Source organism: Choloepus didactylus, chromosome 2 (assembly GCF_015220235.1).
Source record: "Choloepus didactylus isolate mChoDid1 chromosome 2, mChoDid1.pri, whole genome shotgun sequence".
NCBI lineage: Eukaryota > Metazoa > Chordata > Mammalia > Pilosa > Megalonychidae > Choloepus > Choloepus didactylus.
In genome coordinates this window covers 233,120,428-233,132,626 of record NC_051308.1, presented here as the reverse complement: position 1 = coordinate 233,132,626, position 12,199 = coordinate 233,120,428, and the positions used below count along the sequence as shown (strand labels likewise).

General features: G+C 55.5%; 1 protein-coding gene across 1 annotated transcript in view; it reads right to left on the bottom strand.

Annotated features, from left to right (window-relative positions):
• PADI2 (peptidyl arginine deiminase 2) overlaps positions 1-12,199 on the bottom strand; it is a 41,012-nt gene that overhangs the window by 12,805 nt on the left and 16,008 nt on the right. The window contains exons 4-7 of the mRNA XM_037828383.1: positions 9,197-9,258; positions 6,901-7,018; positions 6,318-6,443; positions 1,218-1,396 (exon numbers count right to left, since the gene is read on the bottom strand). Of these exons, the coding sequence (XP_037684311.1) occupies positions 1,218-1,396; positions 6,318-6,443; positions 6,901-7,018; positions 9,197-9,258 (485 nt within the window). The remainder of the gene's footprint in view (positions 1-1,217; positions 1,397-6,317; positions 6,444-6,900; positions 7,019-9,196; positions 9,259-12,199) is intronic.

The following is a 12,199-nucleotide window of genomic DNA, read 5'->3' as shown; positions in this document are numbered from 1 at the left end:
GGTTCAGGCAGCTTGCCCGGAACCCGAGGGAAAACAAGATACGATGTCAGTGCTCCTCTGAGTGGTCGGCTTTGAAAAGCAACATGAATCCCGCCCCTGCCTGTGGCGGGGAGGATGGGGTGAGGCTGTGGGCACGGCCTGCCGCACCTCCCAGGCTGCCGGTCTTCGCTGCTCGGCTCTGCCTTCTGAGTCTCTGCTGGTGCTTGGGGTCTGGGGACCCTGACAGCCAGGCCAGGCCGGGCAGGGGTGGCAGCAGAGGCTACCCCCCTCCCCCACCGCTTCTATGGCCTCTGCAATTTCTGCCTTTTTCTCTTCCCAGGGAGCTTATGCAGGGACTTTGCAAGTCTGGGTGCTGACACCTCACCAGGAAGTAGATGCTTTGGTTACTCCTGTTTTACAAATGGGGAAACCAAGGCTCCGAGAGGTTAATTCACTTGCCCAGTGTCTCGTGGCGGCTGAACCAGAATTCGAACCTGGGCATCTGCTTCCAGAGCCTATTGTCATAAATCTAAGAGCCCACCATGTCCCGCCCCAAAGTGGCCTGTGGGTCAAAATGGGGAGGGGATCCTGAGTCTGAGAGGAGAGCCAGGTCTCTCCCTATACCTGAGCCAAACAGCCTGGCTTGGCCTGTGCTCCGCCGAGGGTGGGCCTGAGAGGCCAGGGTCTGGGGATGTGTGGCCTGTGGGATGAAGGGCTCTGTCAGCAGGACAGACCCTAAGTGAGGGAGGCTCCTGCCTTAGAAGGGTAGGTGTTCGTTCTCCTTCTTGTCTAGTCTCCCCAAACTGAGAGCAAAGCAGGGACGAGATGTCTCGGGGCAGGGTATGACCTGGGCCTAGGATTTGGGGGCCTGGCCTGGGTCAGTGTTGGTATAACCATGGCTAGGGTGAGGGGTCCGTGGTGGGGCGGGAGAGAAAAGGTCCAGAACAGGGTGCACAGTGGGTCTTCAGTGAACTTCCCATCCGGCCTTGTGAGCTCTTGCATTAACCACTGTTAACCTGTGTCTCAGGACTAGTGCACATTCCTGGGGAGTAGGAAGAGCAGGAGGGGGATCCAGGAGCACAGCCCAGAGGTTGCTGGCAGGCATGTGTGGGCAGGTGGGCATCTGGGCCCCCCAACTTGGACCCCCTCTCGGGGCTGTTCTCCTGGGAGTGGCTCCTGACACCCCACCCTGGCTCCAGCGCAGTCCCCCAGGGCCGAGGCCTGGAGCCCTCGCTCACCTCTGCCATGTACTCCAGCAGGCTGACGTGGATGGACACCAGGCCCGAGAAGCCCTCGTCGGGGAACCGTAGGCCTTCCACGAAGAACAGCAGCTCTGCGGAGCCGCCCGTGTACTTGACCACGTGGTAGAGCTTCCGCCGGCCCAGGATGTGGATGTAGCGCTGGCCGAAGAAGGGGTCTGCAAGGAGAATGGCCAGTGTCAGTTCCTGGCCCCCATAAGGAAGAGGCTGGGGGGAGGGGGACAACATGGCAGAATAATTTATGGACCGACAGAAAAGCACAAGCAGAAAGTGCCACCGAAATGGCTGTGGTCGGGCAGTGCCATCGCCTCAGCACTGCTTGCAGTGTGCCAGCTCTGTGGCATGGAACAAACCAGCCTCTCTGGCTCTGGCTCCCTCATCTAGCAAATACTTGTTCTCTCTCACGAGCAGCACATTTGGACAATAACTGAGCAGCTCGTGGTGTTGAGGAAGGACATTATTGCTCCTATTTTACAGATGAGGAAACTGAGTCTTAGAAAGGAGAACTGGCTTGTCCAAGGTCATATAGCCAGTAGGCAGCTGAGCTGAGACTCAAATTCAAGTCTAATTCTGAACCTCAAGCTCTCTTCCCCTTTATCCAAATAAAACCTGAATGTGCCCACTGTACTCCAAATTCCCCTCCAGTTATAACGGAAGGCATCTGGGGTCTCTGGCTGCGAGGAGAGGCAGGTTCCCCAGGGCTCCTGCCCCACTGAGTTCATCTGGCTCATCTCGGTGCTGTCCCCTCTGCTGGGAACAGTTGACTCCCTCCTTCCTTCAGGCTTTGGTTTGTTTGGAGCTTCTGCAGCCCCCGTTGTTCCCCATCACAGCCCTTCTCACCACGCATGGCCTAGTGTGTTTGGCTGTCAGCCCAAAGGGGCTGTCACCTGCGTGGGGACGGAGCCAACGCCTGCCCCCCACACTCGACAGGCCCAGCCTGAGCCCAGCACCAGGCACACGGCAGCATTCAGTATGTGTTTACCAAATGAGCACCCGAATCCCACTCCACTCCTGTAGGAGAGGCCAAGGGAGAATTTCCAGGCCAATTCAGAGCACGTGCATTGAGCTGCTACTCTGGGAGCAACACGGGCAAGGACCTTCGGGGGAGATGGAGGTAGTCAAGATGCAGATCCCTGTCTAAGAGCAGTGCTCAGCTGACGACATGGAGCGGACGTGGCAAGCGTCATGGTGGAGCAGCAGAGTGAGAGGTGAGAGGAGCTGTCTGGTTCCTCGGGGTGGGGAGGGGAGCAGGGTGGGAGCATCTGAGCAGAGAAGGCAGCAGAGCCGGGAGCCGAGGGGAGAGGAGATACTTGCTTTGGCAAAGGCCTGGTGGTAGGGCCCTATGTAGCTCCAGGAGGAGTTTCTTTATGCCCTGTAGAGCTGCAAGGGCAGAACTAGGCTCAGCTTGCAGATTGTCAGCAACAATGGAAATGGTTAATGACTGGCTGCCCAAGGGTCAGAAAATGTAACCAGAACAGTCCTGGTACAACCAAGGTGCTTGATCGAAACTTGAGAAATAAGAGGATGAACCACAGAAGCCAGGGCTCAGTGTGGCTCTCACACAGGACTCAATCAACCAGACTCGGGTTAAATATCTGACTAAAGGCAGGCATGTGGTTATGACTTCCAGAGTCAGAGAGACCTGGGTTCAAATACTGCCCTGGCCTTATAAGCTGCAAAACCTTGAGGAATTCACTTAACCTCTTGAGCCTCAGTTTACTCCTCTGTTAATATCTAGGCCACAGGGTTGTTACAAGGTAGAACACTCAGCCTCGGTAATCTCGGCCACACAGTTGGGACCTGCTGGTGTTACTGTTACAAGAGCCAGTGAAGGGTCAGCGATTCCCAACTGCTTAACTCACGACCATCTCATTGAACAGCCTCTGAACAGAAGGCAAAGAAACAATAGCTCGCCTCACCCTCCCTTGGGTGGGTAGATTCAGACATGCTCATTGTCCCAGTGAACTTGTCACAGCCCAACATAAGTGACGCTCTTCTCACCCAGATACAGCAGTGTGTACCCTGTGGCCCAGTTTCTGGGCAGATCCGTATCGACCTGTACAATTAAAACAAACCTCCCCAGGCGCTTTGGCCCTCCCAGGTCCACAGACTCCAGGATGCACCAGAACTGATTTCAGGGGAGAGGCCACAGGCCTGTCTGCAGAAGTGGCAGCCCCCAAGCTTTCCCCGGGCTCGGGGCTGCCAGTGGCTCTGCCAGGCTCCGGTGTGGGAGGAGGGGCCGGGCCGGGGGAGCTGGGGCAGGTGGAAGGACACGGTCGAGTGCATTTGCCGCCACCTCTCCCCGCCCATGTGGCCCCATGGCCTGTGGCTCACAATGCACTTGTTTCCTCTGTCCCTTTCTAAGGGTTGGACCAGCTCCAGGCAGATCAATTCCTTGGTGGGAACAAGCTGGCCATTGTCCTGGGGAGCCTCCTGCGCCTGTCCCCTGTCCCCCGCTCGGTGAGGACCTGCCAGAGCATGGCTGGCTCTCCTTGTGAGAACTAAAAAAGCCTCTACTGAGCGGGCCCCGTGCCTTGGGCTGGGCCTGCTGGCCACCCTGTCCCAGCCACGTGGTACGGGTTGGTACAACCCTCCCGGTCACCTTGGAGCACAGACCGTCCATTCTGGTTTGCTCAGGACTGAGGGGTTTTCCAGGACAAGGGACTTTCAGTGCTAAAACCAGGAAAGTCCTGGACAAACTGGGAGTGGTTGGTTACTTATCCTTGTACAAAGGGGTGAGGCCCCAGTTTTGGGGGGTGGGGCAGAATCTGAGGCTCGAGGACAGACACCTGGTCCTCCAAACAGCACTGGAAACTTCCGTCTACTCCAACGACTATAATTAATATTTGCTGTAATAATCCAACAAAAGCAACATCTGCCCTCTAGAGAGAGCTTTCCACGGGCCAGCTACTGCACTGCGTGCCTTCCACAGGGTCCTCATTTAGTCTCCACTGCTAGCCGACATGGGGATTATTCCCATGTCATGTCACAGATGAGCAAGCCAAGGTGGATTGGTGAGGGGACTTCCTAGATCCAGGATTTGAACCCAGACCTGTCTCTCTCCAGAGCTCCCCTTGGTGGCCCTACACTTCCGGCCTGATCCCACTGCCCCCAGGGAGAGCTAGTCCATCCCTGCCAGGACACGGGTGACACATGACATGTCACACAACCCAGGTGTCATCTACAGGTAGACATAGGTGTCATCTACAGGTGGACTCAGATTTTGATAAAACCCCAAAATGTTTGCAAGGGAGGAAAGGAAACTGTGCTACAGATGAAGTATTTTTCATCTTTTTCTGTGTGCTGCGCAGAGTATATTCATCAAGGAGTCCACATTTTGTGGGAAACTCTGCTGGGTGCCACTGTCTCTGTAACAGCTGTTCCCTGCAGCCCAGACAAGACAGACCTTGGGGAATGGGGGTCTTCAATGACAGTTCCTCTTCAGAGGAGTGGGGGGTGGTGAGTGAGGAGAAGGGATGTTACTGCAGGGTCAGACCTGGATCCACAACCATTAAAAGGAGGAAAGCCCTTGACGATGCCCAGACAATACTATTAGCAACTGGTGGAGGTCCTACCTGCACGCCTTCTGTCCCTGCTGGCAGCCCCACCCCGTGGCAACCATGGCCTGGCCGGGGTAAATGTCAACATCTCCGGCCCCCTGCGGCTGTGGAGCTGGCCTGATAGTGGGGACATTCCAGCCTGTGTGAGGTCACCGCCTGGGGCTGGTGGATCCAGAGTGCTGGAATGGGCTGGCATCTGCTGCTGCCCCGGCTAAATCATTCTCTGAGGTGGGGTCCAGATCCCCCACGACCAGGTCCTCATGGCAACTGCCCTGGTCCTCGTAGACCTGTCCAGAGTTGGCAACAGAGCTGGTTCAGGAATCCTGGGTCCCCCAGACAGATGGGCACACAAGGCAAGCTCCAACTTGCACTGCGGCAAATTGCAAAGTGGACTTTTTTGCTGACGGAACTTTTTACCACATAAATCAGATCCTGACAGTGTCTTGCTTAAAGCCCTTGAATGGCTTTCCACTGCCCTCAGAATAAAATCCAAACCGTCTCTGCATGCTCGGGCCCCTGCCCAGCTCGCTGACCTTGTCTCCTAACCCTTCCCTCCGCTCTGCTCTTCTTCCTGCTCCTCCAGCACTCCAAACCAGCTCCCTCCTCTGTGCTTTGCATTTGCTGTTCCCTCTGCTTGGAACACCTTTCCCGCAGACCACAAACGGTCGATTCCTTCAGACTGTCTGCTTGGGTCTCAGCTCAAATGTCACCTCCACCCACCCAGGACAGCATAGCCTTGCCTCGCCCCCATCGTTTTTCTCTTCCATGGGCTATTTCATTTCCTTCAAGTGCGCCATTTACTCCTTTTGTCTCCCTCTCTAGACTGTCAGCTCCACATGGGCCGGCAGGAAGTGCCAGCGGGACCCACAGGCAATCCGAGCAGTGATCCCAGCACCTAGCACAACGCCCAGCACTGAGGGGGCACAGCACCCACTTTTAGAAAGAACGAGACCCAGCAGGCAGCTACGAGGACTAGCTCCATGGCGGAAGAGCATTCCCTACACGGTTGGGGCCCAGGACGCCCTGTTGCCATCAAGAGGAACAAGGGGTCAGCTCCTTGAGGGTGCCTCCAGCCTTTTCAGGGAGCCTTTAAAAGTCAGAGGCAGCTCTCAGCTCCAGGAAGTCTGAGATGGCCAGAAAACACCTGGAGGTGGTGCCTGCCTCAGGTATCATGAAGGTGACGACTCCGGAAAAGAGGGGCCTCAAAAGCCCTTATGCCCCTGGTTCATCAGGAGGAAGGGCCTCTGAGTTCCATATAAACCCACGTCACTACAGACTTCTTTGAGGGGAGGGTAGATGTATCCCCCTGGAGTTTTCTTGACTTCCCAGGACAATAGTGTTTCCTGTTGGCTATGAGTGACAGGTGCAGCCCTGGTCCTCTCCAGCCACCTGCACCTGCTGGGCCCAAGGTGCCAAGGGAGGGCTCTGGGGAGTGTGGTCGTGGAGAGCACAGCAGGGTCGGCTCAGCGAGGACTGAATGGACGGAAGCTGCCAGAAGGGCCAGGCAAGGGTCACTCACTCTCCACGTAGAACACGCCCACTTTGTCCGAGTCTGACATGGACAGGTAGAGGATGATTTCGTATCCGGCTGGGAGGCGGTCAGGGCCTTTGGTCCTCAGGATCATCTGGGACATATCCTTGAGGTCTGAGAGGGAGAAGATGGGGAGCCCAGGGTTAGGAGACTTGCTGCTAGAATACTGGCTCAAAAGAACCTTTTACTTTTATAAGCAGGGAAAAGAACCTCCACACACGCAGAACATGGAAACTACAGAAAAGATAAGAGACACTAAAAAAACAATCATCATCTCCAACACCAGAGATAGTTCCTTATTAAAGTTTTCAGAATTTCCTTCTGGTCCCTTTTCTGTGTATGTGTGTAATAATAATAATAATAATAATAATAATAATAATAATAATAAACCAGTTACACTTGCACTGCATGTACAGCTTTGTCTTCTGCTTTTCACGGGAGTGGATCTTTGGGTGCATCACCCCCGGGGGGCCCCAGTCCACCCGCCTCGGCCTCCGCCCAGCCCAGGACTCGGCATGAATCTTTCCATTGCCCCCTGCCCGTGCCCGGCCCGTGGGGGTCCCGCTGGCACCTTCCTTGCTGTAGACCTTCACATCACTGCAGTCCTCCTTGGGCAGCCAGGGCGTGTCGCGGTCACAGTTCACCAGCAGGATGGCCCCTTGGCCATCGGGTCCCCAGGTCCAGGATGCCTGCAGTGGCAGGGAGAGAGGTCAGGGCCCACTTCTCTACCTTCTAGAGGAGAGTGCCACCCCCAGGGCAGATCCCGCAGGCCTCAGGAGAGGCAGCCCCGAGACGGGAATAAAGAGCAGCCACAACTCACTGGGGCAGCTGTGACAGGGCCAGCTGGGCATCCGTCTCAACTCTGATGCCCAGAGAGGATCAGTGCAAAAGTCAAGGCAAATTCAGGGGAGGACGGTGGCCGAGAGAGACGCAGAGACCCGGGGGGCTGATCAGGGCATTCCTGAGTTTCAAGTCTGGTGTGCCTGTGCCTGGAGGGGGTGGAGGCAGGGAGGCAGAGGGCGGCCAGAGAAATGAGCAGCCAGCCACCCCACGACAGGCCCTGAGGTCCCCAAGGGGCTCGGGGGGACTGTGGATGGAGAGAAGGACACCCAGTGGTTTTCAGACGTGCTCTGAAAGCTTGGGACCTGTAAGGTGATCTGTTTTCTGCACGGCAGCCAGAGAGAGATTCAAACAAGCTCCAACCAGATCCTATGGCTTCCCTGCTTAAAAACCGTTCAGAAGCTCCCTTAGGACAAAGCCCAAATGCCTCGCTGTGGCCGGCGAAGCCGTGGAGACCTGCCGCGTCCCCATCTTGTCCCTCTCTCTCCCCCTGCTCACTCCGCTCTCGCCATGCGGCCGTCTCCCCTTCCCTGGGCCCCACGCTCTCAGGTCCAGGCCTGGGCGGGCTCCCCTGCCTGGGATGCACCCTGTCACCCGGCCAGCTCCAGCCTCCTCCTTCCAGGATGCTCCAGACCAGAGCAGCTTCCCTGGGTTTACACTTGTGGCGTGTAAGTCCTTTTCCGGAGGAAAACGTCCCCCGGGGCATTCTTTACTAAACATAGCCCCCCTCCCCCATCTGCCACTGGCTCCCCGAGGGCAGGAGCTGCATCTCCTTTCTCATCCCCAGGCCCTGACCTAGCTCTGGAATATCAAAGATGCTCAACAAATATTTAAGGGAGGAGTGAAGACAATGGGAAAACGTCCCTGGCCCGGGTGGAGAAATTCAGGCCAAGTTCAGGCCCCCAGGGACCGCGTGCCTTTGCTGAGGTCACAGAGCCCCTCTGGGGATGACTTAAGTCTTCCTCTCCCAGCTGCGGGGTCCCAAGGTCTTGGTGGGTCAACAGTTCCGTGGCTTGACCAGAGACACAGAATATTCGTGGGGGGCTGGCCCAGGGCCTTCGTGAGGGCAGCTGTCTCGGGAAGTGGGGCCGAGGTGGTGTCCACCAAGGAGCCTGGGGCAAGGCGGAGCCCTCCCTCCAGGCTCCCCAGCAGGCCCGAGCCCCTCTGCCCCACGTGGCTCCTGTCTTCTAACTGGTATTTATTTTATTTTTAAAAGTATCAGTCTATTTGTAGTGCAACCTGGACTTCAGGTTGTTATTATAAAAGTAGCATACATACATGGCAAAATTTAAATGATACAGAAGGGCAGAAAATGGAAAATAGAAAATCATTGGAAGCAACAGGCTGCATCGTCACACAACAAAACGGATGGAGCTTAAAAATTGGGTTGGTGGGGGCAAGGAGCACAAAAAAGAAACAGACCGAGATTGAGTACACAATACTAGCTGCATGAATAAAAAATACAGGCACACCAGTAATACTGCATATTTTGTAAGGATCATAAGAACAGAAAAAGACACACTGAACTCATTAAAATGGCTGTTTGTTGGGAAGGAGAATGGGAGTGGGGAATGCAGGATAAAAGAGAATGAGTGAATGAATGAACAAGCTAACAAGCCTTCAGCTGAGAATGATGAATACAACCTTCTGTTCCTAAGCCATCCTCGCCCCCAGTTTTAACATGAATAAAACAACAAATAAAATATTAAGAAAAAATGCATATGCAGCACTTCTTCTGTGGCAGGCACATGCTTGTCACAGCTCTGTGAACTGGGTATCCCCACCCTGTGAATGGGGAAACTGAGACTCGGGATCCTGCTCAAGAGCTGTTCTTGCAAGGAGCTGGGGGCTGTGCCATTGATTTGCTGCAGGTCTGGGAGGCCATCTTGGGCCTCAGTTTCCTCATATGTGACATGGGGGTTTCTGTGCTTGGTGGGAGGGCAATGACGGCCTGCAGGGTCCTGTCTGGGGCTCGACCTTTGGAAGCCCCCCAGTTCAGGGCCATGCCTGCCCCAAGAGCTAGGTACCTTGCTTGGGTTGTTTTTCTCCACCACGCCATCTCTGTCTGCATCCACGTCCAGGGAGATCTCTGGGGACAAGACACATGGGTGAGTCGCTGAGCCAAGCCTGCCAGGTGGGGTGGGGCAGGGACAGGAGGAAGTTACACGGCTTTAGGATGCAGCATGATCACTGGCCTTGCCGAGGTCATCTTGTCCAACCCCCTGCCTCAACATCTCCCAGCCCACGGAGGAAATCTGCAGACACCGGCCAGGACTTCCCAGCTTACAGAGATGCAACCAGCCAGCCCCTCAGCGGTAGGTAAGGGCTTTCCCACCACTTCATCATTCCCCAGTCTGTTCTGGGTGGTGGGTAGGATGCTCCCCACTTTACAGACTTCAGAGAGGCAAAGGCACAAGTCCAAGGTCACACAGGTGACCTTGGCAGACCTGGGGCACTCACTGCGGTTGGTACGATTCAAAGCCCATGCTTGGCAAATGTAGAGGCATAGAATTCTGTAACCACCTTTCCCAGTCTGCCCTGGAAGGGTGTGTGCCTGCGTGCACACGTGTGTATGTGCGTGTGTGCACATCTCTCTCCCCAAGGACTCCCACCTCCAAGGACTTAGGGCTTTGCTTTGGATGAGATACTAGCCGCTGTCCCCTCTCTACCTGAGGGTGTCCGTGAGGCCAGGCCGACAGAAGGGGAGCTGGGGTGGGGCCCCTGCTTCTCCCACCTCTTGGGAAAGATACTTTTGGTACCCAAGGCCTGCTATGGGGACAGGCTTCTTGAGGACTCTGTGAGGCAGTGAAAAGAGCCCAGGAGTTAGCAGCCGAAACTCTGGTCTGTTTATCAGCTATGTGACTTTTGGCAAGTTAGACAGCCTCTCTGGGCCCCAGTTTCCTCACCTGTAAAATGGGGTCCTTTCTGGCTGGAAGAGTTGCATTAACTGCAACAGTAGCCTTTACTGACATTTGGGACTGGATAATTCTCTGTTGTGGGGGTCTGTCCTGTGCATTGTAGGATGGTTTAGCAGCATCCCCGGCCTCTACACATTAGATGCCCCAATTGTGACAACCAACAATGCCATCAGATTTGCCAAATGTCCCGAGGGGCAGGAGTGTCCCCCAAGTGAGGGACTAACAGGGTGGGGTAGGGGCATTGTTGGGGAAGTCACACAGAATGAGCTGGCCTGTTTTTAGGCCCCTGGTGCTGTCCAGCAGCTCGCCCTCAGGCTAAGAACGACTTGGCCCACGGTGGGAGCTGGGTGGGAATGAACGCATTCCTGGTCAGTCCCCTTGGCAGGCGTGCTCTCTCCCCGAATGGGGTGGGGAGGAGGGTCCTAGCACAGGACGGACAGTGACGTCACCCCTCCTGGGTGGCTCAGGGGCTACATTCAAGTCCTCCTTTTGCCTTCGAGCCCGATCCTTCCTGACCCCCAGTGTGGCTTCTTTGGGTCTAGAAGGAGGCAAGAGGATGGCGGCTTTAAGGGTGCCTGGTCCTTGGAGAGGTAGCACCCGGGGCTCAACCTCTGCAGCCCTCTATGAGGGAGATGTGGTGGGGTCTAATTTCACAAACTCCTCAGATCAATCCCATTCATGCATGATTCATTTAACAAGTAATCGTTGAGCATCTACTGTGTTCCAGGTACTGCAATAGGCCTCGGGGATTTAAAGGAGGACAGTTGAGGCACAGTGTCTGCTCACAAGGACTCTGCAGTCCTGGGAGATGAATATTATTGCTCCCATTTTACAGGTGAGCAAACCCAGGCTCAGAGAAGTCATGTGTTGGCAAATTGGACTGAAATCTGGGAGCCTGGTGCAAGAGAAGGGTTCTAAGGAGAAGGAGGGGAAGGCGGCCTCGCCAGCTGCTGTTAAAGAGGCTGAAGGCTCTGATGGGGAAGTGATATTGGTTTTGGCTCCCAGACCGTTGTGAACTTTCCAGCTGGACAGGCCCTAGCACGGGCTGCCTGCTGGTGGCGGGGGGAGGTGGGCTGACTGTGCTCCTCGCTAGGAACTAGCTGTGCACCCAGCCTCTCTGGGAGCTGCCAGCTTTGCAGGGCACTTTCATGGGGGGAGTCTCCCAGCCCCTGGGGCAGGGGAGGTGCTCCCCCATCCCCCCAATCCACAGGTGAGGAAACTGAGGCTCCGGCAGGGAAGTGCAGAGCCCGGCATCCCACCCCAGACCCCTGCTCTCACTACCCTCTCCACGGACCCAGGCTGAGCTCTGGCTGTCCACCAGCCTGGGCTGTTTCCAAAAGTCAGGCCCATCTCCAGAGTCCCAAGACTTGCTTCCCAAAGGTCATAACCAAAGGAGCTTGGCCTTGTCCCCACCCTGGCAGCTCCGTGGCCTTTGCCTCCCGCCTGCAAAGTGACCCTGTGAAGGAGACCTCGAGGGTGTTTGTGCATCTCCATTAAAGCAAGTGGGTCATAGGAGAGAAATTATGAAGCACTTTATAGCGCTTTATTTCCTTATGAATTCCTTAAACTTTCAGATTTTATTAACATAATATTTGCACTTAGTGTCAAAAAAATCAAACAGCACCAAAAAGTGTCCAAAAGAAAAGCAGCAGTTCTCTGTCCGGCCCCTGCCCTCCCCTGCCTCAGGCAACTTTCCTATTACTAAATAATACGCTTATCGCTATTTCTTGGTTCATTAATTTTAGACATTTTTAAATGACTTCCTGTTATGAAATTTCAGTGTTTCAGGCTTTGGTTCCCTTTCCATCCACTGCCCACAGGGCTTCCCACTTTCTCTCTTATGACCCAATAGCCCAGGGCCCCTCTCCTGCCCGCTCCCTGACACCTCCTCAAGCTTCCAGCCGCCCCTCTAGACTTCTCCCCTGCCAGGCTGCCTCCAAGGCCGATTACCAAGGGTGATGCTCGCAGGGGACAGAGAATAGAACTGATGTGACCGGCCCAGCACACTGCCCACTTGGGCTGGCTCTGCCTTCCCCAGGGGGAGGAGGGAGGAGGGAGGAGGCATCTGTCCCGGGGCTTCAGGGCTCCAGACACCATTTCCCACAGGCTCTG